Source organism: Cetorhinus maximus, chromosome 4 (genome assembly GCF_964194155.1).
Source record: "Cetorhinus maximus chromosome 4, sCetMax3.hap1.1, whole genome shotgun sequence".
In the NCBI taxonomy this organism is placed as follows: domain Eukaryota; kingdom Metazoa; phylum Chordata; class Chondrichthyes; order Lamniformes; family Cetorhinidae; genus Cetorhinus; species Cetorhinus maximus.
The window spans coordinates 150,902,464-150,929,228 of NC_135882.1; the positions used below are offsets into that span (position 1 = coordinate 150,902,464).

Genomic DNA, 26,765 nt, shown 5'->3' on the forward strand with positions numbered 1-26,765 from the left:
ATTGACAGCTTTCTTCTTAGATCTAATTCTCAATTGCTCAATATTTATTTACACAAGATAAAGAGTTGTCAAGTGCCTGCAATTTCTGCTATTGATACTTCAATGGTCTGGTTGATTGATACTTTTACAGGGCTATAGTAAAAGGAGATTTTTGTTACAAATTTATGAATGAATTTTTTTTCAAGCCTTTTCACATGTGACATTGTTACTATAGGGTTTATTGGTTCTGTACAGAGTATATACTGGGTATATGGGCATTGAAGTACTGTAGGTTGGCACGGAGGGTATGAATGGCCATTGGGGTGTGTGGGGGCATAGTTTGGCATGGAAAGTATGAGGGGGTCAAAGGGGGTGGGGTGGGGGCCATAAAACACCATGAATTGGCATGGAGAGGGCAAGGGGAGTGCGGGGGAGTGAAGGCTATTTTCTATTTTATTGTTTTTATTGTAACTGGGACAAAGTCCCAGAACACCGAGGCAGACCTCTTAAACATCCCTCCTCCACACCAGGCAGTCCCTGTGGCTGCCTCTGCATAGTTTCTGGGGACAGCGGGCCTGATTCCGATTAGCACCCACGCCCTGTGGAACAAGGGGAAGCGGTGGCATAGTTGTATTGTCACTAGACTAGTATTCCAGAGACCCAATGTAATGCTCTGGGGACCTGGGTTCAAATCCCACTACAGCAATTGGTGAAATTTGAAATAAACGAAAGCCCATGAAACCATATCCCATTGTTGCAAAAACCCATCAGGTTCACTAATGTCCTTTAGGGAAGGAAATCTGCCATCCTTACCTGTTCTGGCCTACACGTGACTCCAGATCCACAGCAATATGGTTGACTTTTAAATGCGCTCTGAACAAGGGCAATCAGGGATGGGCAATAAATGCTAACTTAGGCAGTGACACCCACATCCCATGAACGAATTATAAAAAAAAACTCTCGCCAGTACAGTCACTTTCTCCCAAGGCTGGTGCACTGAGACAGGAAATTTCCCGATTGTCGCTTCCTGCTTTAAGGATGAAAATCCATCCCATAATCTCACAGTGTGTCCCATTATGCAGACACGTTTGTAAATATTTAGATTTTTACATTTCAGGCCCACAAGGCTGCTGGAATTATAAGCAGAAATGACGGGACGAGGGCAACAGGGCATCTGGCACCTTGGTGAACACTGGGGCAAACAGTGTATCTCCTTACCAATGAGACTAAGGGATTGAGAAATAAACAAAGGAAGGGCCGGGAAGGAGCGGGGATTCAAGTGGGTGAATTAAACATCAAATCAGTTACAGAAAGAGAAATAAAGGGAGGAAAAGAAAGATTGGTTTGAGCGAGAAACATGAAAAAGGAATTTTTTTTAAAAATTCAACATTTTTTCAAATCTCCAACAATTCGTTTCTTGAAGGAATGAAACTCTAGACTTCTAATTGTTCACTATCTGGACCAGAGAGGTAGATTGCAATCATTATTAATTATTACATCATTAAAAGGGTGCTTACACAGTTAATTACATGTCTTAACTTTCTGCGCCTAGCTTAATGGACCATTAATGCAGTAATGTCATAAAAATCACAGGAAGGTTAAGGGTGAGATGTCATTTTTGCAAAGCAAATTGACTAGCGAATTCTGACAATTTGCAGTCCATGGGGTATATCCTTCTTGCTAAAAGCCGTTGTTTGGTTTGTACATTAATAACGGTGTGAGATTTTTAAAAAAAATCAAATTCTGGGCCAATTACAAATTTGTTAGCAGAGCTAAAGTACAGGAAGACAAAAATCAAAGGGGTTGGAGGTAGACTCTCATCCTATTAGGATGCAGTTACACAAAAACTCTATCATTAACCCCAATCAACATGCACAGGGTCAAGAATAAATTATTTAAACACCACTGGGGTGTCTCATGCCACTAGAGAACCTGCCTTTTTGAAAATAGTGGTGCATGGTGCCAGATCTGGGAAAGATGGTTGCCGGAAATCCTCAAAAAGCTCCACTGTATCAGAAGCCCTTGCAAAGGGCTGCATTGAAGTTCTTTCTAAACAAAAACTTTTTTCTTCAATGTTGACCTGGGCCCCAGGGTGGGCCCCACTTTCAACTTTTGAGACCTACATTTGGACCCTTTGAGAGCAAGGAAAATGGAATCTCTCGATGTCAAAGCTCCTCTCAGGCCCACTCCCTCTAATGCCAATAGCATTGTTTTATGCCAACAAATCTCTCAGGAAATTCCGTCTTTAGGTCAGGATCTAATACAATGGGGTTCCACTAAAGTTACAGCATTCCAGACGGGCCATACATTATCGCTGCACAGATATTTTCAACACAGCTCTTCTTTATTAAAGAACTCTTCTCATGCTAAGAATAGAACCTTAAATAGAAATGCTGTAAGATTTGTGATAAACTGGGAATGCAGGCACATGGGACCATAGAAATATTAAGGATCAGAAAAAGAAACCTCTTATGTCCAACTAAAGGAACGTGGTAACAGAGGTGGTTGTAATGAGATTTGATTGTGTTTTATTTTCAAAAGAATATCCCTCTGACTATTTGATGAACCCGGAGCTGTAGCTCAGTTGGTAGCACCCATGTTCCCTCTAATTGCTGCACGCTGTGCATGGCTGGTTTGTTGCATTACACAGTCCCTTTAAGATTGATGCACAGACACGCATGCGCACATCTTAAAGTGAATATCGCTTGGGCACAATCCGTTTTGCACATCTATGCAGCGTACACCATTGCTTCTGAGTCAGGAGATTTTGGGTTCAAGTCCTGCTCTAGATATTTGAACACAAAAATCAACTCCAATGCAGTACTGAGGGAATACTCCATTGTCAGAAATGCCACCTTTTAGATGAGACGTGAAGCCCTTTCAGATGCACCATTTTGAAGAAGAATCGGGGAGCTATCTATCCTTGGTGTCCTGGCCAATATTTATCCCTCAATCAACATTCCAAAAGATTATCTGGTCATTATCATGGTGAAGTTTGTGGGAGCTTGCTGTGCACAAATTGGCATCCATGTCTCCTATGTTAGAACAGTGACTTCACTTAAAAGCAAGTACTTTTTGTCTGTAAAACGCTTTGGAAGATTCTGTGACGTGAAAGGCGCTATGTAAATTCAAGTCCTTTTAGGTTTCCTCTACTGCAGTAAATTATGTAAAGAGACAATCATTTAATGGTTAACAGCATCATGTTAATCAGAGGGTTTCAGAGTTTTACATCAATAAGCCTATTATTTTGAAGGCTGATTGGTTATATTTTCTTGACATATCAATCTATTAAGTGCCAGCAAACTGCAAAGATAAATTATCAAAAGTCTTGACAGAGATGAGAGAAAGAAGTTACCATCACAAAGTATGCAGTAACTGCATGTGACAGCGAGTCCAATGATAGCTGTAATGATCTTTGTGTGCATGCCCAGCTGTAACACATTTTGACAAGTGCACATCTACACATATTATACAGCTACTCAATCAGAAAAAGCTGTGATGAACATTTTTCCATGGATGCAAGGTGCCTTTAACCTGCACGGCCAACAATTATATTTGACTGACTTCTGGAAAAAAATTTATGCCAGAAGTTGTCAAGTCGTCTTGTGCAGTGTACAGCTGACAAATTGGTTCCCTTGATTTAGTTTTGCACAACGAAGGAATGCTGGTTCATGGGATTTTTAAGACTGACTCAGTCATATGCCCTGCAGACAACATGAAATGCTTTTGCTGATCAACATAAGAATTTACAGGAACAAGAATGAGTCGTAAATCCCAGTCTGACTATTGCTTTTTTGCATACATCAACCTAACTGATCTGTTTTTTTCAGCATACTCTCAGTCCTGTTTATTTCTTGAGATCTAGTTATTTCTTCAACCCAAATCAATACCATTCAACTTACTACCTTTCCTGATCACTTGTTCCACAAGTCTATTGTTCAATGTTCAAAAATATTCTGCCCAGCTTCCTTTACTCTCAACTTCCTGATTTTAATTTGTGTCCCATTAATTACTGCATGATGTGAACGGCTGGTTTGTTGCATTACACAGTCCCTTTAAGATTGATGCACAGACATGCATGAGCACATCTTAAAGTGAATATTGCTTGGGCGCAACCTGTTTGTTCCCAGCATGGCACATTCTCAACTGCTGCATGCCTATGCAGCTTAGAGGTAACTTTGGGTAGCACCATTGCTTCTGAGTCAGATTTTTGTGGGTTTGAGTCCTGCTATAGATACTTAAACACAAAAATCAACTCCAGTGCAGAATTGAGGGAATACTACACTGTCAGAGGTGCCACCTTTTGGATAAGACGTTAAGCCCTTTCAGGTGCACCATTTTGAACCTACTGAACTCTTGGCCATGGTAAATTTATTAGGATCGGCTTTCTCTTTAAAATCTTTTAACACGCTGACTATAAATCTCAAATTGCTTCAGTCTACAAACTAAGTGCTGTGAAAGCGTGAAGTATGCCCGGAGGCATCAAAAATATTTGACTGGCATTTAACCATGTGGTATTAAAGCTAACATTCACTGTAATATTTGCTGGCAGATTCAGAAAGGGTGGAAGTTTTTTTTTGTACTCACACCGGGTCAACCATTTGCTGCACACTGAACAACCCAGGTCTTTATTCATGATCCAAAGTATTGGGGGAGGGGGGGGTGGGGGTCGTCGGGCCTGGGTGGAGGGGCAGATGATGAGGATGGAGGGGTATCAGACTGCAGTGGTTGGGTGGGGGAGGGGATGGGTATGGCCTATAGGGGTGGTGGGGTGGGGGGGAAAAATCATGTTGGGCTGGGTTGGGTCTGCACTGCAGGGGTGGTATGATCAGCAGAGGGGTCCAGTCCGACCGGGCCTGCAGGGGATGGTGGGGTGAGGGGGTCAGGTCGAGCCTGTGGGGGAGTATGTAGTGGGGGGACGGGGGGGGGTTGGGCAGGCCTTAGGTGTGTGTTGGGGTGAGAATCGGGCCCATGGGGTGGGAGTAGGGGAGTCCTGTGCAGGTGAGGGAAATCCCACGGGGGATTGGAGGTGTGGGGTATGCCACGGGGGGATGGTTAGTCAGGGTGGGGAGGTGGTGGGGGGTGTCCGCTGGAGTTGGGGGGAGGTCCATTCAGGGTAGGGTTGGTTTGGTTCTGTACAATAGTTACCCAGAAGTTAGAAGAGGTTTTAATTTTTCTAACTTTTTCTGGGTAACTATTGGTGTAACACAGTCAGGACCATCCAACGTTTGCAATTTAAATCGCATTTTTGGATGGTTCCCAGTGCAGGGAAATTGCCCAGGGAATTTTATGCTTCTGGGAAATTGCCATGCAAACCCTTTCCTGGGAACCTGAGAACCCCAGTGCATCTTTGGAAGGTACAGTTTTCATAGTCATGTTTTAATTCAGCAGCTGTAACTTGCAAAAGAAATGAGTAATGGTCGTTGTATAAATATCTGAAAGACCATTCAACCAATGATGAATCTTTCCCTTGCTGTACTTTCAAAAGATTTGAATGATGAAAAGAGAGACTTTCTTAGTGGGCTACTCATGAACTCAAAAATGTGGCCACAATTTTGCTTCATGAAAAAGGAACTCCAAACATCGAGGTAGTTTATATCCAGTCTGCGATTTCACAGCTGAAACCATGGCCTGAATTTTTCCCGCTTCGGTCGGGCTCAGCAGGAACAGTCGTGGAGCCAACCACCGCCCGCAATTGGCTCCACACCGCCATTTTACGCGGGCGGGCCAATTAAGGCCCGTCCAGCGTAATACGTGAGCGGTAGCAGCGCTACCTGTATGGGTGGGGGGCGGAGGGTAGGGGGCGGAGGGAGAGTCGGGGCCAGTGCTCGCTTCAATCTCCCTGAGGCACGGAGTTGCTTTTTAAAACAATAAATAAAATCAATAAAAATTTAATGAAACATGTCCCCTTGTGTGATTGTGTCACACGAGATGGGACATGTTTTTATATTCAAGAAAACTTTTTATTTAATTCATAAAAGCTTTAGGAAACCTCATCCCGCTCCTGGATGAGGTTTCCTGAAAAACGTAAAGACCGCTTGGCCTTTTCGCCTGCCCGCCAACCGTAAGGATGGATGGGAGACGTAAGCTTGACATCAATTACTTCGCTAATGGCCTTAATAGGCTTATCAATTATTGGCGGGCACGCAGCCAACTCCAGCACGTGCCCGCTGAATGAAACATCGCGAGACAGCACGATGACATCGGAACGCACGCCCAACATCTTCGCGCATCATTTTACGTGTCTGTGTGTCACGCCCGCCCCCGCACACCGACTGAAAAACCCTGGCCCATATGTTATGGTGCGATGTGGCCATGATAGTTAGACTGTATAAGGAGGTCTTGTTGCTCAGTAGGTAGCTTTTCTGCCTCTGAGCCAGAAGCTCTAAGTTCAAATCCCACTCCAGGATTTATCAGTCACCGAAGCAGTGATAGCTCAACTACTCATCTTTCTAACACTTTCCAACAACCCTGTAGGGAAAAATGGGTGGGAGAAAACACAAAATAAGCTTATGCTTTAATGTGGGGGCGAAAATGCTTGAAAGGAAAGGGGGAGCAAGTAAACAACAGGTTTGTACAAATTAAAGATATTGTAGTTGTAATCCAGAGGCCAATTTATAGCTAGATAAATACTTCTGGAGATTGGACTGTGGTGTGGGTTACAAAATGTTTGAGAACAAAGGTTAGTCTGCTGCACTACACAAAGAGGAGTCAATAAGACATTACTATGCAAAATTTTGGCCACATTATACCCCCACTTCTTGTGGGAATTTTAACAGTTGCAAATTCCAGCCCACCTGGCCAGCTCACGATTTCTTTGTGCAGATTTGAGGGAGCAGATTTGAGGCCAGATGCTTTGCCAGTGGCAAATTACTCAACATTAGTCCACCTATCTATTTTGACACTAATTCATGTGGATCAAATATTATTTAACCATTATGCAAAAGACTGGAAAGTTAAAAATATACGTTAATGTTCACCCAGCCTACTTTTGTTGCACTAGGGACAGAGTGATGTACTATTGCACACAACTCATATTAAGTCCCATGCCCCTGTTATATTTTAGAATGATGCATTAACCTTCTTAGACATTAACAAAGCGCAACGTAATCCCTTATACATGCAGAAACATTTTTGTGGAAGGCAACAAATTAAACCCTTCCCAAAACAACTCCCCAACTGGAAAAGGCTATGATTTTGACGGAAGACAATTCTTTTGAGGAAGACTCTTGCCCTTCAATTTATGATTTGCAAGTGCTCGGCTTCAGAATGTACTCAGGGGTCACATAGCTACGAAATTAATGAGTTTCTCTGTACAGATCCTTGTATCTACATGGAAGGAAGGCTCTGTCAGAATCCATTCAAGCAAGTAGCTCAACTGTCAGATAGGTCTGATGATGACAGTGAATAGTGACACTGAACAATATATCAGATGAGATATGAAGCCCAATTTAGGAACTGTTAGAAATGAGCCATGTGCAAGAAGTGATTACATTCCCTCTAAAGCACATCATTTGGCTTATATCTGTGAGATTTTAAAGTAAAATCTTATTCGGGGCTTGTGAACAAGGTCCTAAATTTTTACAAGGTTTGGCCAAATTTTCTACTATTAATCTGCAGAAACCCTGGAAAACCACATGAATAGAATTCCTGCAAAATCTGTCCATATATCCTGCCATAGCTTAGTTTTTTTTGGTCATTTCTCTAGGCTTTCTGCCAATCTCCCACTGAAGTTACAGCAGGATATCTGGGAAAAAAAAATCTTGCAGGGATTCAGTGCCATTTTATTTTTGACATGTGGGAATTGTCCTATCTATGGATTTTTCAGTTGTCATAAACAACTGAAGTCAATTGAGCATTTTGGTTCCTAACTAGTACTAGATTACAAAAACACAGTACAAAATAGAGATTGGAGTCTACATCCATTATTGTCAAATGGATAAATAAGTCAAAATCTACCCCATCAGGTGCAACAGTTATTTATTTGAACAAGTCCTATCTTAGAAAATCTTGTTTTTCGTGTATTTTGCCCAACAACAGTTTCACCCTTCACCTCCTATAGCCCTGATCAAATTGACGACTATCAGTGCTGCTAAATATGCGCCCATTGTCAACATACCTTAATCTCAACAGAACTGGTTGAGTTTCAGCTAGTGTATTGTGCCCAATTCTGGACACCACACTTTAGGAAGGATGTCAAGAGCTTAGAGAACTTGCAGAGGAGATTTACAAGAATGAATCCAGAAATGAGGGACTTGAGTTATGTAGACAGACTAGAGAAGCTGGGGTTGTTCTCCTTAGAACAGAGAAGATTAAGGGGAGATATAATTGAAACATAGAAAATTATGAATAGTGGACAAGGAGAAGCCATTCCCTCTGGCAAGTACGTCAGTAATTAGCTGATGCAGATTTAATATTCTTGGAAAAAGAACGAAAGGCAAGATGAGAAGAAATGATATTAGGCTGCATGTTGTTATGATCTAACACCCACCAAAAGACCATAAGACGTAGGAGCAGAAGTAGGCCATTCAGCCCATCGAGTCTGCTCCGCCATTCAATGAGTTCATGGCTGATCTGATAATCCTCAACTCCACTTTCCTGCCTTTTCCCCATAGCCCTTGATTCCCTTACTGATTAAAAATCTGTCTATCTCAGCCTTGAAAATACTTAACGACCCAGCCTCTACAGCCCTCTGCGATAAAGAATTCCAAAGGTTGACTACCCTCTGAGAGAATAAGTTCCTCATCTCTGTATTACATGGGCGCTCCCTTACTCTGAGATTATGCCCTCTGGTCCTAGACTCTCCCACAAGGGGAAACAAATTCTCAGTATCTACCCTGTTAATCCCCCTAAGATTCTTATATGTTTCAATAAGGTTACCTCTCATTCTTCTAAACTCCAATGAGTATAGGCCCAACTGACTCAACCTTTCCTCATAAGAAAATCCCTCCATTCCCAGGATCAACCTAGTGAACTGGACTGCCTCCAATGCCAGTATATCTTTCCTCATAAAGGGAACAAAAACTGTTCACAGTATTCTAGGTGTGGCCTAACTAGTGTCTTGTATAGTTTTAGCAAGATTTCCTTATTTCTATAGTCCAATCCCTTTGAAATGAAGGCCAACATTCCATTTGCCTTACCTATTACCTGCTGAACTTGTATGCTAGCTTTTTGGGATTCATGCACGAGGACCCCCAAATCCCTCTGTGCTGCAGCTTTCTGCAGTCTTTCTCCATTTAAATAATATTCAGCTCCTCTATTCTTCCTGCCAAAGTACATAACCTCACACTTCCCCACATTATATTCCATCTGCCACATTTTTGCCCACTCACTTAACCTGTCTATATCCCTCTGCAGACTTTTTGTGTCATCCTCACCATTTGCCTTCCCACCTATTTTTGTGTCATCTGCAAACTTGGCGAGAGTACATTCACTTCCCTCTTCCAAGTCATTAATATATATAATACACAGCCTGAAATGTTGGTGGATGTAGATTCAACAGTAATTTTCAAAGGGAAACTGAAATGGAAAAGATTGCAGGGCGATGGAGAAAAAGCAAGTGCCAGACTAATTGCGTAGCTCTTTCAAAGATCCAGCAGAGGCACAATGGGCTGACCAACCCTCTTCTGTGCTGTAAGATTCTATGATCCTATGGCCAGAATTTTATGTCCCGCGGGTGGGCGGATGCCTGACACGCTCGAGTAAAATAGTGCGCGATGACGTCGGGTAAGCGTCCTGAAGTCATCGTACACTCGCGCGATATTTCGGTCGGCGGGCGCGTGCAAAACTCAGAAGTGCGCCTACTAACAATTAGTTAGCACCATTAACGGTGCGATTAACTGGGATTTTTTTGCTGCCTGTCCAACGCTACGGTTGGCAGGCGGGTTAAAAACCTCATCCAAGGGCAGGATGAAGTTACCGTTATTAGATTTTTAAAAATCAATAAAAACGTATGGGCAGAATTTTTATAATGTTTATGCTCAGGTGGCTGCTTGTGTTGCGTGGACATTATTTTCCGGATTTAAAAACTTTCATTCATTCTTTTGAAGTCTTCGGTTCCCTGAGGCAGTTCTCCGCCTTCAGGGAGCTTTCTGTGAGTGCTCCTCAGCGCCCGCCCTCCTCCCGCCCACGCTGATATAATCAGTGCGCTCTTCATGCTGGCCAGCCATTAATTGGCCAGTCAGCGTGAAATCGTGGTTGGGGGCCGATCACGGACGGCGGTCTGTTCCCCAGCCGCTCCCGGGCCCGCCGATTGCTGACCTAAAAATCCAGCCCTAAGAGAGCACAAAATTTGGTTTTGGCCTTGCTGGTTTGACATTGCTATCTCTCATATGTTATCGCCTCAAAAACAAAAATTATCATTGCCCTGTTGGGATTGTGACTACCTGAATCCATTTCATGTCAAGCTGTCTAAAGCAAGCAAAGATAGATATCTTGAATTGCATTACTCTTGGCTACATTATAACCTAGTCCCTTGAGATTAAAGTATAATCACTAGCACCTGAGACGCAGCCATCATTTTATCAATGCTGGGATAAGCAGAAGCAAGCAGTCTGCACATAATTGGGACACAATAGTGTGGACGCTTCCTCCACTCTCCCTCGTTACTATGGCATTCTATTGAACTTACTGTCCATGGGCTGACATGGCAAGCAGACTTAAGTTACCACAAAACAAAGATCTACTGACATGAAAAGACTGACAGATGAAGACCAGATTCCATCAAGCCTATCCCATTCTGCAACACGACTGCCAATATGCCTTCATCGACTAACAGCCACTTAATATCCTGGCAAAGGCAAAATAAAGGTAAAAACAGGGAAAAACGAATTCTGGGAAATTCCTCTCCCGCCCTTAAAGACAGTTGAGAAGAAGTTCTAGCACGTAAGAACAGGGTGCATTAGGCTACTTTCTGTCAACAACATTACCAGCTTGCTCCAGGAACTTGTCCAACTCTCCTTTGAATGTTTCTCAAGCATCTAACTCCACTGCACAACCCTCTTCCAAAGTTGAATACCCAGGCTAGAAACTCTTAACCATCATGATATACTTTTCAACATTAAAGTGACCCAGCTCCCTCGTCTAAAAACCTATTGCGATAGCTCAGGGATCCTGGGCTGGATATTAATCTAGTAACCCTATTCTAAACCATTTCGAGAGCCTTAATGTGAAGGAATCAGAGCAGGACGCAGGGTTCTGGATAGTGCCTAAGTGTTTTAGTCAGGGACAAACTGCTTTTGGTTCTGTATTGTATCAGCTATATATACTAATAACTTATTCATTTTCACTACAATTACAGGCACTGACTGTAGACCTTTAGAGAACCATCCATTCTCTTTCCCTTTCAGCAAACAACGTTAAGGGGAGTTGGTGGAATAGTGGTAATGTCACTGGGCTGGTAGTCCAGAGGCCCAGGATAACATGGGTTCAAACCCCATCCCACTCCACCTGGTGGAATATAAATTCAGTTAATGAGTTAAAAAAATATCTGGAACTATAAGCAATTACAGTCTCAGTAATAAATGTGGTTCACTCATGCCCTTTAGTCTGCCTACAGTGACTCTTAACTGAGGATGGGCAATATATTCTCTTGAATGAGTGGAAAAAGTGTTCAGAGACCAGCACATTTGGCATTAGCTCTAATAAAATTCATCACACTTTTTGGGGGAGGTGATGGCATAGTGGTATGGACACTGGGGGACAGGGTACTGTTCTGAAGTCCTGGATTTGAATCAAACATGGCAGATGCTGAAATTTGAATTCAATGATGATGACCACGAAACCATCAATGATTGTTCTAAAACCCTGTCTAGTTCACTAATGTCCTTTAGGGAAGGAAATCTACCATACTCACCTGGTCTGGCCTACATGTGACTCCAGACCCACAGCAATGTGGTTGACTCTTAAATGCCCTCTGAACAAGGGCAATTAGGGATGGGCAATAAATGCTGGCCTAGCCAGCGGCGCCCACATCCCCTGAACGAATAAAAAAATGTTATCATTAATTGTAATTAACAAATGCAGGCCCATTAATCATAGAAGGCAAGCCATGGTCTACAGCATTGAACTTAACTGTTGTTGCAGAAGTGTTCTCTAAAGTCGCAGAACCTCAGTGCTGTACACATGCATATTTCCCACATGAAAGCAGCCTGCAGCCTCTTTGGCGAACCTTGAAGTCTTTACTGAACTGGACCTTCATTATTCACAGAGTGCCAAAATGCTGCCCTTTAAAAAAGAAAGTGGCAGAGGCATACACATAGGTTTATGCTCCAGGCCTTTGGTTCCGAGTCAACATTTAGATATTCTGTGCATACTGAGGTTAGGCCCTACGGAGGTGATTTATAGTGAAATGTTACAGTCCTTTTTAATCAACTTCAGAAACACTACGCAGGAAAGTGGAAATGACAGAATTTCAGATGCTACGAGTGCTTTAGAGGATTAGTCAGCACTAGTGGAACTAAAGATTTTCTATGGAATTTTTAAAGATGTAAAATAAAACTGGAAATAGTTTTTTGTTAGAAAATTAAAATATGCATACAAAAGGTTTCATTAAAACCTATGTCAACGCTTCTTACATTAAGAAATATGCAATGATAGTTCAGTGTTCACTTATCTAGAACTTTCGACTGATTCTTATTTATATCTGGGTGATTGTGTGCTTTAAAACAATTTACTTCTGTGCAATAAAAACAGCCAATGTTACTATGAAAGCTATTTTGATTACAATTAACTAGCCTTCTCCACTGTAATTATGGGGCAGGAGATGCATCATATCTATTCTGGATCTCTTGTGGTCAACAACATTTAAGCTGAACCCCTCACTCCCTTTTTTTATGTATATCTTGACAGCCAATAAGTGACTCTGGAAAGCAGTGTGATATCGGGGTATCAGGAGCAGTTTGGCTAAGTCCTACACTAGATTGCTGTGTCACCTCTGAAAAAACCTTCAATTGGTCAATGGCCCAACAATTAAAATTCACCCAGGACTCCACTCATCGCATAGAACTGAAAACAGCATCAAGATTGATAATCTGAATAATCTGTTGTATGAAGAGTGCCAAACAAGGGAAAAATAGCTGATTCTGGTCCACAAGAGAGACGATATAAAATAAAATCTACAATTCTAAAGGTAGCATAGAAGCAGAGGGACCTTGCTGTATCACAGAAGTGTTACAGTGCCATTCGGACTCCTCCAGATAAATCCTATGGATAAATCACTGCATGTAGCAGGATAGGTTGAGAGAGTTTAATAAGGTATACGACATCCTGGGCTTTATCAACATGGATATAGAGTACAAAAGCAAGTTATGTTAAACTTATATAAAACATTGGTTTGGCCTCAACTGGAGTGTTGCGTCCAATTCTGCATAACACACTTGAGAAAGGATGTGAAGGCATTAAAGAGGGTGCAGAAAAGATTCATGAGAATGGTTCCAGTGATGAGGAACTTCGGTTACACAGTAAGGTTGGAGAAGTTGGGACTGTTTTCCTTGGGGAGAAGGTTGGGGAGATTTGAAAAGTATTTAAAATTTAGGTGCCTGGACAGAGTAGATAGGGAGAAACTGTTCCCATTGATAGAAGGATCGAGAACCAGAGGGCACAGATGTAAGGTAATTGACAAAAGAAGCAATGGTGACATAGGGAATTTTTTTTTCACACAGCAAATAATGGAATGCACTGCCTGACAGTGTGGTGGAAGCAGGGTCAATTGAGGCTTTCAAAAGGAAATTAGATCACTATCCAAAAAGGAAAAATTTGCAGAGCTATGGGGAAAAGGCAGTGGGGAGGCACTAAGTAAATTGCCCCTTCAGAGGGCCAGCACAGACACAAAGGGCCAAATGGCCTCCTTCTGTGCTGTAACTATTCAATGATTCTATTCCATGATTTGATGAAAATGAATGGAGAAAGTATTCCACTTAAATATGGAGCAGGTATTGCCGGAAATGTTAGCATAATGAAAGTATTGGTGGTGTTTGGCAACAGTAATGTTGAAGCCTGAATATTGTTACATCACATTTATTTGTACACATCTTTTGTTCCATTAGTGGGCGGCAAATTTAAAAAGTTGTCCTATCATAATTGCAACTATTACCAATTCCCCATTTAAGAAAAATAATTGAGAATTGCAGCATTCACACTGAGGTTTCACATTCCAAGTTCCTGTAGCAGTCGAGTATGTTCCCAGTGTGAATGACCAAGTGCAAGCTCTGTCAAAAGGTTAGCGTCCGAGACAAATGTACGCTGGCCCTCGGCAACATCATCCCAGGAAATAACTCATGCTCTACATATGCACTGACATCCAGCTTTACCTCACCACCACTTCTCTCAATGCCTCCACTGTCCCTGTTTTGTCAGGTTGCTCATCCAACATCCAATTACAGAGCAGCAGCAATTTCTTGCAATGAAACATCAAACAAGCACCATGCGGTATTTTCCTACATTACAGGCACCATAAAGTTGAAGTTGTTGTTGTACATTTTGTAAGCACTGCGGCTGCCTGATCTAAACCTTCAGCAGTGGAATTTCTTTATGTTTTCCAGTTAGTAGCCAGGTGTACCGCAAACTGCCTATTAAATCTGATAGCCCATCTATAAAAGGTCCATGGCTCACAGTACGTCAATAAGCTGAGTGTGGAGAGGAAACTTATTGGCAGAATAATCCAACAGTAATTGGAAGCATGCGATGCAATAATTTAGAGATGTCCAATACAATGATGCCATTTGGATTGATGGGAGTCGATAGCAAAGCACTGCGTGGGTTACAACTGTGTAGGGACTCCCTCTTTAACCACTGCCCGCTTTTTAAAAATTGTAAATGTGAAAGAACATTTCAAAACCACTTCTGGTAGGAACAAAGCTAAAGATTCATCAATCCATGGTAGTGAACAGATTTGATTCCACCTTAATTGGAAGGTTAGAACAGAAATTTAGAGACCGCTTCCACAATGGGAGGGAAAACAGATAGCTAGCTGGATTTTTAACTTTTTCAGTAGCTCAAGGCTTTTAAAATGAGGGAAAATTTAAACCATTCGAGTGTAACAGCAGCAAAAGCAGGAGCTCTGCTGCTATTGCTGTTAAAATATAGTCACAATTTGATTTTCGGCACAAGATTTTAAAAAATTTTACCACCCACGCATGCAATCTGCTTAGTAAACCTGCGATCAACTGTTGGTATGGCCTTCAGAAGACAAAAATAAAAACAAGTATTGAAATTACAAGAACTAACATGGCGTTACTGGTGACTGTAGCCGATACTTCAGCTGAAGATATAACTCCACACTTGGAACATTTGAGCGTCATACCGTAAAGGGGTACTGTCATCTGACTGCAATTAAAATTAAAAGACTGAAACAAAAATTGAACTTTAACACAAAAATCAGAGACAAATAATATTCATCCAGAAAAATAAAACTTTGTAAAGATTGTTCATTTTGTCAGTATTTAAAAGAAAGACACACAAGTAAAGAAATCCACTTAAAATGACAAGCAATATCCCATATTTCCTTGAAGGGAAGCAAGATTTCACTGGCAATGCAATGAAGTTCTGAAGTAAAACCATTCCCACGTTTCAATTTTACATATTTCTGCAATGTGTTGAGACTTTATTCTTCCAATTAGTGAACTGGTATATGTTAAGTAAATACATGAAAAGTAAATTATCACATCATGTGCCAATGCTACTTTTAAATTTATCAATTAAATATCAAAGAAATGTAAGAGAGCATCCTTTTTATTTGCCTTAGCATGAGCCTATTTTTTTAGTTAAATATTATTGAATTCCTACATAAATCGCTCAAAACATATGCTACCTCGTCAAAATGTCGTGTACATCAATCTGCTGCAAATTCCATGTCCTAAGTCTTCACCAGTGGTGAAGGGACCATGGCACCCCATAAAATTCAGCCCACTGAGTCCAAAAGCCAGGAAGTTATGCTAAACCTGTATAAAACACTAGTTTGGTCCGAGCTGGAGTAGTGAGTTTACTGTGGGCACCAGTCATTAAAGGACATGAAGGCTTTAGAGAAGGTATGGGAAAGGTATATTAGACTTGGTTCCAGAGATGAGGGATTACAGTTACAGGAAGAAGTTGGAGCTGTTGTCCCTACAGCAGAGAAGGCGAAGCGGAGATTTGATATAGGTGTTTAAAATCATGAAGGGTTTAGATAAAGAGAATTTTTAGAATAGTTTCTAATGGCTGAAGGGCCAATAACCAAAGGACATATACTTAAGGGGATTGGCAAATGAACCAGATGGGACATGAGGAAAACCCTTTTTAAGCAATGAGTTGTTGGGATTCGGCACATACTGCCAGTTGTGTGGCAGCTACAGATGCACCTTAGCTTTCAAAAGGGAATTGGGTAAATACCTGAAGGAGAAAGAATTGCAGGGATATGTGGATTGGGACCAACCAGAAAGTGGGACTAACTGGATTGTTCTTTGCAAAAGTTGACCCAGATTCAATGGGATGAATGGTCATACTATTTTGGGATTTTTAACATACATCTGCATTTAGATTTCACTTTCAGGCTAATTTTGTGAATGTCAGCTGGAGATTTATGGGGTAGGGGATAAAAGGAAGGACTTGTAATTCAAGTGTTGAATATATCCATGAAGATATCTTTGCAATTACCCAACTATTTAAATGAATGGAACTTTTCTTTAAAAAATATTTAAATATTGAAAAAGGTGAAAGGTGTAATAAATCAGTAACAATGAGGTGTTTCTAACCTTGATTTTAAAAAGCTGCAGATAGTAAGAAAAATGCAGGACAGAAAGAATGGGATCTAATTTGAAGAAGCAAGCGTGAAATATAAGAATGAAAACCTTTTCAACTAGACCTTTCTTATTCCCTTGGGAGGAGCAGAGTAACATCATGGTTTGGAGCATTATCTGAGCCCCCGCGTTCAACTTCAGTGCAGAGACAGGTTGGATCTCTTTGACAGCTCCTGATGATCTCCAGTGAGACTGCTAAACTAGTGCCAATGAGTGACAGATTCTAAGCCTTACAATGCAGTTCACCAGGGCCACCCGAAGTGATTGCACCTGATTGCGCAGAGACTTTCAGAGCATTCCTCAGGCTTGTGGAAGAAAGCAGGCTGCATACCTGCACGCACTCCCTTGTGCCATCTCTGCTAATGTTCAGTGCCAATGCTCCAAACAGATGCTTTGCAATTTAATTTTGCACAATTTACATTGATCCGTGAATATGCTGAACAATTTATTTCAATAGTTTGAATTCACTTCGAATGATGTGTGAAAAAGATGCAATAAGTTTTTTTTTAATAGGTGAAATGTATTTATTTCCAAATTTATCTCTATTATTATCACTATGGTAACTATCTGCAAGAAGTACTGAAGGGTTTCTGAGGGGGTTGGCAATTCATAATTTCAATTTGGATTCTATATAGCTCTTGATTTAGCTGAATTACGAAACCTCACTTTCAGACTTGAGAGTCCAGAAGAACAAATTATTGCTGCAGCCCACTGAGGTGTTTGAGAGCAGGCAAGTGCACAAATAACCATACTCTACCCGAATAAGCACAGATTTTGATGCCACTCTCTCATGAATACGAGAGGTGCTGAGGGGATCAAGGATGGGGAACTAAAGAAAAGAGTAGAATGATGGACCTAAAACTCCCAACAAACAATCCGACATTAATCATACAGTCTCCCAGATCAAGGTCAATTTTAACCTTGCCCACCCAGTGGGAATGGCACGGACAGGGGCATTAAGTTAACAAGGTGATCGCACCACATTGCCAAAGCACTTCTGTCCCTCCATCATCTTAACTGACGTTAGATCAGACCTGGAAGGGCTGTTTAACCTAGGTGGGCAGGGACCTATTTTACATACAAAGGTCGCAGAGCGCCAAACCTGACAGCAAAACCTGGCTGGAGACAGCAGAATAGCAAGACATGGACATAGTAAGTGTATAAATTTCACTTTACTAAAGATTCTTTGATGGAGATGAAGAGCAGGAATGTTCTTCTCGAGCGCACAAGGAGTCCTTGGGCCTTCCTAGACTTGGCCTTGCCTCTCTCTCCCAGGGCTAGCACCTGAGAGAAAAACTTCCCTATCACCAACTTTGTGTTGAGGGCCGTTCCTGTGGATCCCTCGCGTCTTTGGGGTTGCAACCTAATTTTTGCTCCTGTCCACTAATCTTGGGAAACAGTCACTCAGGTTGGGATGTTCACAGAAGCATCTCAATAATTGCCATGGGGATAGTTGGACAGGGAAGCTAAGGGTAGCAAGCAGGCTTTCAAAGTTTCGGGGCCAATCAGAGGCCTTCCAGCTTGAGAGGAGCAGCAGCGTGCAGTGGATGGTAAGTAACAGAGAGGTTGCTTCAACATGGTGCCCTCACACCAATTTTTAAAAAAAACCTTAAACAAAATATAGTTCTTGCAGCCAAGCTACTACTGGGGGGCGGGGAGAGATGGAGGGGGTGGCGGGGGGCTACCCGTCTACCCTTCTACAGGGTGGCATGTGGCTGCTCTCATACTCAGGCAAGCAGGGAAGGCTTCTTGGCCTCTCTGGAGCGTTGCCCTACCCCACTTCCCCACCAGTGTGAGAAACTTCCAGTCAGCCTCCTTTAGAGATAACAGGGCAGTTAATGAGCCTAACAGCATTTTACGATCCCTATCCACTTGTGTTCTCGCCCTATTCAAAGCCCGGAAATGCTGCCAAAAATTTCAGATGAGCATACAAATTTAAAAACAAAGTTTAAAACATTTTATTGTGGCATAGCACAATGGAGCAACAACATGCTGCATTGCGGCATAAGCTTGCCCAACCACCACCTCCCCATTACCAACCCCAATCGCATACATTACAGCCGATTTTTTCAGACCCTTTCTTGAAAGCGTCCATTTTTTCTGGCACATCGGTCAAGAGAAAGGGGTGGATCCCAGACCACCCCTTTTATTTTGTCCTAAGATTTTTGGGCCTTTCGCAGTCCAATGCCTAGCACCGGCATGCCCGGTATTAATAGGAACGTTCCTTGCTCAAATTTCTGAATGCAGATTCTAAAGAACATTTACAGTAAAGGTCAACATGACTGTCATGAATTTGAACTTTCAGAGCAAACTGCTGCTCCAGTCAATAATTGAAAAATCCTTTTTGCAGCCTGCTCTTAACACATATTCACAATGCCACCATACAGCTTTATAGCATTGGTTGCTTTGCTGCGGAGTCAAGTCTCCCTCTAAATATAGGACTGCAAGGAGTCACGGAAGGCGTTGAAGAAGGCAGGCAGGGAATGTGAAGGAGCTGACGGTCTGCATTCTCAACCTTGGCGGAACTCCACCTAGCTGGAGTCATACATTTTTACAACTTATTTCCTGCCCTTGCTTCAGAGTCTCCAGTTATCCCTTCGGTAAAACATATAAATCTTTGTTTGTGTCACCATTCCACACTTTCCAATAGCAAATAATATTTTACTGATAAATCTTTTTTGTTCTCACAGCTAGTCCCCATTTTCTTTCCATCGACTGTGAGAAAGTAGGTTGCTAAGCAACGACATGTGTCGACTGTTGCTACAGAAGAAGCCAGGCCTTTCACCGTAATGGCCTTGGATTTAAATGCAAGTCTTGGATATTTGAAGTCAGCAACTCTCACCATATATGGCATTCACATTTTGTAAGAACTAATTTTGTTTTCGGCAGCCTGAATGAAAGAACATTAATAGTTTACCCTTACTTAATACTGTTCTGCTATCACCATGGAGATCACAAAATAGAGATGAGGAGGCCAGGCACATCTTGTATTGTCTTGTCAACGGTTAAAACACTAACTCACTCCTAAAGCAACTCGCCTTTCTGAAATTGTAAAAAAAAACCAATAGCCATATGTAGTTGATGAATTTGTTAAAATTAATGTTGATGGAAAATCCTAGGTTTAAGTTGCACAAAAATATAAAATGCACTTTTTCAAAGATAAACATCTTGCTATTCTGATTGCTCAGTCAGTGTATACATCGATCCGTCTGGAATTGAGTCACACAAACTGGGGGAGAATTTTCCCCATGTCAGGCGGGCCGGTCGGGAGCGGGTGCAGGTGGGTGGGCGGTGGCGGGCACGCTCAGGCCACCAGGTCCAATGACGACCCGGCGGCCTGTATAAAGGTCTGACAGCCTTGGAAAGGCTGCTCACAATGGCTGGGAGAAGGACTCAGCAGAGGGGCAATGTTGGTGACGCAAGTCTGGAGGGTAGGCCATCGGGGCAGGCCAGGCCAGAGGGTAGGCCAACAGGGCAGCGTGCCCCTCGTTTTTCAGACGAGTGCCTAGCTGCCCTCCTGGAGGAGGTGGCAGCACGGCAGGAGGTCCTTCTACTGAGAGACGGGAGGCCGAGGCCCCCTACCTGACCAAACCTCCGTGGGAAGTGGTAGTTGAGAGTATTAGCTCCCATTGTGTGGTGCGGCGTACATGGCTCCAGTGCCGCAAAAGGTCCAATGATCTCCTGCGCTCAGGAAGGATGAGTAACATGTTGCCCCAAGTCACTTAATGCAGTCGTCACCCTTTCCCCAAAAGAACCCCTGCACCCCTCCCCCCAGCAACCCCGCCAACTCTGAGTACAGTAACATCATTGAATGCCTCATGGCACGGATCCCTCGCTGGGTGTGACAGCAGAGACTGCCCATGCCCAGTTCACCCTGAGAGGGTTGAGCTAGGATGTGTTCTAGATCCGTAGCATGTGTGACACTGACACCCAGAGTATAGAATGGGGTTGAACGTCAAGGGTCTGCACCGAGGCAGAGTGCTGGAACTGGGAAGCATGTCGACGTCAGGGTGCTGACATGCTGGGAGGGGAGCTTCCAGTTGGCGGGGCACCAATCCATCTTCTGGTGCTTGCACTCCACATGCTTGTGCGTCCTTGCTTAGCAAAGTGGCACCTTGTGGTGCCACATGTGGAGGAGGCAGCATCTGGGCAATGGGGGGGGTGGTCAGCCCTGGCTTGTTTGGGTGAGTGTGCGGCAGCTGCAGGGTGATGAAGCACTGGAGCCCTGCAGTGTCCCACTCTGGCTGGGTTGGGGATGGGAATTCAGGTACAGGCTGGACTAATCAATGCTCCTCTCTCCTTTTCAGGAGAAGATTGCGCACAATGCATCGGAACAAATGCGGACTGGCGGAGGGCAGACCCAGTTTTCTATCCTATCGGCTTTTGAGCAGCAGGCCGTGGATCTTGAGAGGCGCCATGCCCCCAGGTCCACCGGTAGCGGTGAGGCTGGGGTGCCACGGGGAGGTATGTTTAGCAAGCACTCAGGTCACCATGTGTGTCACAGAAATCATGGCACTGCTGAATGCTCGTGATTGAAGTTAACAACATGGGTTTAGCCTTGATTATGGAAGGATGAGCACATAATGATCCAGGGGAGCAGCATGCAAATTGACATTGTCTGCGCTGTAACTAATCAAATGCTGTTTTTCTTCTTTTCAGCATCACTGGAGCAGGGCCGGGAGGAGGAGGCAGAGGGCCCACCTCTAACCCCTGAAGCCCCTGAGCAAATGCACTCACCAGCATCACACCACCTCAGCCAGGCAGGCACCAGTGCAGATACTAGCACCTCGGTGGAAATTAGATCTTCGGCTAGTGACCCATGGCACGGCGGTGAGGGCACTTCAAAGTTGCTTGAGGTGCGGGCAGAGACAGAGAGTGGCCAGGGCACCGGCAGTCGGAGAACTTGCTCGGTTGGTGGCTGATGATGTGCCTCTGGAGTCATCTGTGAGGTAGCGCATGCTGGAGGTGCAGCAGGGTATGCGGGACAATCTGGCGGGGATACATGGGGCTATGTGTAGCATGGTGCCCGTGCTGGAGGAGTCCACGTGGAGCATCACCGGTGCAATGAGTCTCATGACTGAGCGCCATGCTTACTCCATGGAGAGAGTGGCAACTCTCATGGAGAGGCACCTCCAGGAGAACAATCAGGTCCTTCTGGGGACCTGCAAGCCCTTACAGTGGCATTGGCCGCAGATGGGCTCAGTGCCCATTCATCTATGGTGAGCAGGGAGGTCCGAAGCAACCTCACGTCAGCCCAGCAGCTGCCTGTTGTCTCTGTGGGCTCCTCTCAGCAGCTCCTCCACCCCTCCGCCAGTGACCGTGGCATCCAATGAGGCTGCAATGACTGGGGAGAAGCCAGCTGTGGAACTGGCCACTCCCTTCCAGGCGGGGCCATCAAATGCTCCGTGGGCCAGAGGACGATCGCCAAGATCATTGAGGCCAACAGGACAGCACAGTGAGCAGGCTGTCTCAGATGCCAGTGCCAGCAAGGAGACAGCACCTAGATGTAACACCCATAAACGTAAATTTAAGGCACCTTAGGCACACCACGGGTTTTTCACTTGTGCTTTTATGTTGGCCCATAATACTTTCTGGAAGACTTGGTGTGATGTCCAATGCCGTTTTTATTTTGCTTTATGAAGTTATTTTTGTTTACTCAATAAATTTTGACATGTTGCCATGCCTCAGGGTGATTCCTTACTTCTGCATGTGTATGGGAAGCCATGATAATATGAGTGAGTTGTTTGACATTGAGCTTTATTGACAAGGGCTTTAGTTAATGTTACTATCCAGGCTGATTTAGCACTCAGGTATCGAGTGTGGAGCCTGCGGCCCTGGCCTGTGTTGAAGGCCCATCTGTGGTGGGCTGGCTGCACGTTCATGGAGTGGAAGCCCTTCCTCTTGACAAAGGCACTGGGCTCTCCTGCTGGCGCCTTGATGGCCAGATGTGTGCAGTCAATTGCACTCTGGACGCGGGGGAAGCCAGCAATGGCCGCGAAGCCTCTGGCTCGCTGTGTCTGACTGGCATCGTCCCAGCGGTAGTGGATGAAAGTCAATGCACGCCTGAATAGAGCGTCAGTCACCTGCTTGACACAACTGTGGACAGCTGATTGGGAGACTCCACAGGGATCACCCACCGAGCCCTGGCAAGAGTCGGAGACATAGAAGTTGAGGGCAGTTGAGTCACTGGCATGGGGTGTCCACCCACAAAGTTTGCGGAGATCTCATGGCCTATCTTCTGACAGATGGAGGTGACAGTCTCCCTTCGGCACTGCACCCCAAACATATTGAGGTCGCTGCTTCGCCACCTGTAAACCCTGGCAGCAGGATAGTGGCGTCTTCTGTGGGCCCTTCTGCCTTGGACTTCCTGCTGCCCCTGCGCCTCTCCTCCCAAAGGTAGCTCCCCTGGAAGCTGAATGTGGACTCCTGGCCTCCTCCCTTTTCTGGCCTTCCCTTCCTCCTCCAGGTGCCTCCAGTGGAGAGCACAATTCCCATTCCCAGGCTGAGGGAAGGCTTCCTGAAAGCTGCAGGTCCCAGAAATAATCTCTACTATAGAGTCCTGACCAAGACTTTTACTCCTGTCCTAGCAGTTGGTAAGAGTTTTGAAATCTTCCTGCTCACTCAGGCAAGTATAAGTTACTTTCACACTTAAATACCTCAAACATCACATTCGCGACCCTATTCAGCCCTCTTGTCCTGCCTCTGGATGAGGTTTATACAAATGTCCCCTATCCGCCTGCCCATTATGCCCGTGCGACGACCTGAAGATCGCTTGGGCCGCGAAAAATCGAGATCAATTGCTTCCTTCCCCGTTAATTGATGGCAGGCGTGCATCTGAACTTAGAGCACGCCCACCTTCCCAAATATTGCGATGGCGCGCAGTGACGTTGGGACGCTCGCCCGATGTCACCGCATGTCATTTTACGCGCGGGCGTGCAGGGCCCGCCCCTGCACGCCAACGGGAAAATTCTGGCCCTGGTCTCTGCTGAATTAGCTAATCTCAGCTAGGGCAGTGGTGACTGTCAAAATTTATATCAGCCTCCATAAGCTAAAAACCAGCCACGGACATTATCCCAATTGTTCAGATCCCTGTTAGTGTGCCTGACTAGTTGCTAGGTGAGTTCAGAATCAGACTTGCCTATAATGCTTCACATGACTGAACATCTTAGCAATACATACACTGTACAGACTAAAACATGAGGCGATGCATTGAAAGCTAATGCTTAAGGAATGGTATACCAGCACGCATCACAGCCTTTGGGAGGGGAGAAAAGAAAATTCTAAAATAATTACACGAACACTTTATTAAAATGATACCAAGCATCAATATTTAATACAATGAAATAGCCCAAATGTGTGCTATGAGCAGCAAAATCTACTAAATGATGCAGTACTTAAATTTTGAATTTGTGCTTAAAGGATCTGTACACCTTCACTTGTATTTATGTTCAGCAACCTTGTATGCTCATTCCAGAGCAGTCGGGCAATAGGAGTTTACACTGCCTAAACAAAAACAGAAATACCTGGAAAAACTCAGCAGGTCTGGCAGCATCGGCGGAAGGGTCATGAGGACTCGAAACATCAACTTTGTTCTTCTCCGCCGATGCTGCCAGACCTGCTGAGTTTTTCCAGGTATTTCTGCTTTTGTTTTGGATTTCCAGCATCCGCAGTTTTTTGTTTTTATCTCTAGTTTACACTGCCTATTAGCTAAGCAAGGCATGCATTGTTGGCCAACAAAAATGATGCTTTTGCTTTAAATTCAAACATTCCTTTCAAACACAACAGAGAGTGGTGATCCAATTATGAAGTAAAATTAAACATCGTGGAAAATATATGGTGACTACACATGGTATCAGTGTGAACATTATACTATGTCAATGGTTCGATGATGTCCGAATATGGTAATCATTAATAATTTAACACTTCAAGGTTACTATGAGCAAGTATATTTAAGGTTATGTAACTTCGTATTCCAGAAGTAAAAGACAGTATTGCTTGTTTCTAGTCAAGGAAATATGGTGAATATCTTTCAAGGATAATAAAATGCTAGATGATGTATTTATAATCATACCCTGCCCGTTCCTTCAGTTTCTTATCTGTTATTCCATCTTTGGATACAAGTTTGTTAAATACCAGAATGCCAATAACCATGTTCACCTGTTGAAATAAAAATGTATAAACATAAAATATCTTTTTACGGTCAACAACCAGAGCTCCAAAATGTAACTTTTTCTTTCATTACTTTACTACTGAGACTGCAATCAATGGTTACTGAAATGAGATTGGAAACTTGATACCAAAACAACAACGGCGGCAGGTCCCACAAAAGCGTACAGCAGACCTCCTTCCAAGGAAAGCCAGCAACTGCAAGGAAACAGTACAAAGGTAGAGGGTTAGATGTGGGGTCTGCTGAGATCTGGAGAATGCAAAATTATCATGCATCTGCTTTATGACTAGATAGCCTAGTCTTTCAGGAAGATGTCCAGAAATTTTTGACATGGAAAATAGACATCTGCTTCTTTAAATAGGATTACATTTTTAAAATCTACATTTATTTCAGTATCTGATGATAAGGAGTCATTCATCATAAAGTTTTCCACGTGACTTACATCAACATCAAGGCAAATTTCCATATTTTGAGACAAATTCCCAGCTGCTGGCTATCATCCCCTGTCCAATTTTTAACTGAGCAAATGATGATAACCATTTTTAGGTTGCAATATAAGACCGACACCTTCTGCAGATGTTAGTCAAAGTTAGCCAGTCAATAGCACTGTACAGAATAAATATAAATATCAGCCAACTTTGAAAACTAGCAAAAGCAAACCATCAGTTTCAAATAAGGTTAACACAGCTCCCAAAACCTGACAACTCAAAAACAAAGCCTGGCTATAATCTCCGTAACACCTGAAAACAAGTTGTTAGATGGGCATCTAACTTAAGCTATAGGTACACTTAATATTCCATCACTTGTACCAAAGGCAAAAAATCATAAACAAACGAAAGCCTGAAGGGTAATTACAAAGTAATAAATTAGAAAAAAATCTAATTTTAAAGGGATAAGAAAGGAATTATGAAAAAATAAACTGGAAAACCTTACTGACAGAGAAATAGAACTGCAATGAGAAACATTTAAAATGATGATAAGAGTCCAGGGGAAAAGAACAAATTAACTTTAATGATACAAGATGGATGAATAAAGAAAAAAGGCACACGCTAAGTACACAGACAACAAAGGAGAGGATGGCAAAAGGGAATACAAAAAACATTAGGAAACAAGTCAAACAACAATTAGGAAAGGAATGAGAAACTATTAAATTAAATTATCAAGGAACATAAATATAGTAAGTAATTCTGCTGCAGACACATAAATAACAAAAGAAAAATCAGAAAGCAAATAAGTTCACTAAGGCACACATCAGAAAACTCTCAGTTAATGGCAGAAGTATTATATAATTACTTTGCCTCACTATTTCTCATCGTGGACTTGACATCAGAAGAAGAGATCAAAAAAAAATAAAGGTATTTAAGATACAAAGGGGGGACATGATTGATCAGTTAGTCAAACTTAGGGCTGCATCTTCCGGTTGGTGAGCAGGGGACGGGGTCCGCTCGCTGACGCATAAAACAACGCGGGGTGACGTCGGGTGTGTGTGCCGACGTCACCTCGCGTCACTTAGATTTTCAGTTCGGCGGGCGCACAGCCAAAATGTCAAAGACCTATTAATGCCATCAAAAAAAGGAATTAAACTGATTAATGGACCTGCCCATCCAACCTTAAGGTTGGCGGGCAGGCAAGGAGCCCAGGCGGCCTTCAGAAAAAACATGAAACCTCATCCATGGGCGGTATGAGGTTTCATGAGGGTATTAAAATTTGTATGAAATGTCTAAATAAAAGAAATTGACATGTCCCAGCTCATGTGACAGTGTCACGTGAGGGGACATGTCAGGAATATTTTTTTCTGCCTTAGATGAAATTTTGAATCTTGAGCAGCACTTTGCCTCAGGGAGATC

General features: G+C 43.2%; 1 protein-coding gene across 5 annotated transcripts in view; it reads right to left on the reverse strand.

The window, feature by feature from the left end:
* Window positions 1-26,765, reverse strand: part of LOC144679959 (adhesion G protein-coupled receptor B1-like) — a 186,727-nt gene that overhangs the window by 79,899 nt on the left and 80,063 nt on the right. For 3 of the 5 annotated variants that reach the window (XM_078540967.1, XM_078540966.1, XM_078540965.1), the window contains exons 6-8: window positions 25,049-25,115; window positions 24,823-24,908; window positions 15,205-15,303 (exon numbers count right to left, since the gene is read on the reverse strand). In XM_078540967.1, coding sequence (XP_078397093.1) covers window positions 15,205-15,303; window positions 24,823-24,908; window positions 25,049-25,115 — 252 coding nt within the window. The remainder of the gene's footprint in view (window positions 1-15,204; window positions 15,304-24,822; window positions 24,909-25,048; window positions 25,116-26,765) is intronic. The other 2 variants (XM_078540970.1, XM_078540969.1) reach the window with 1 other exon arrangement.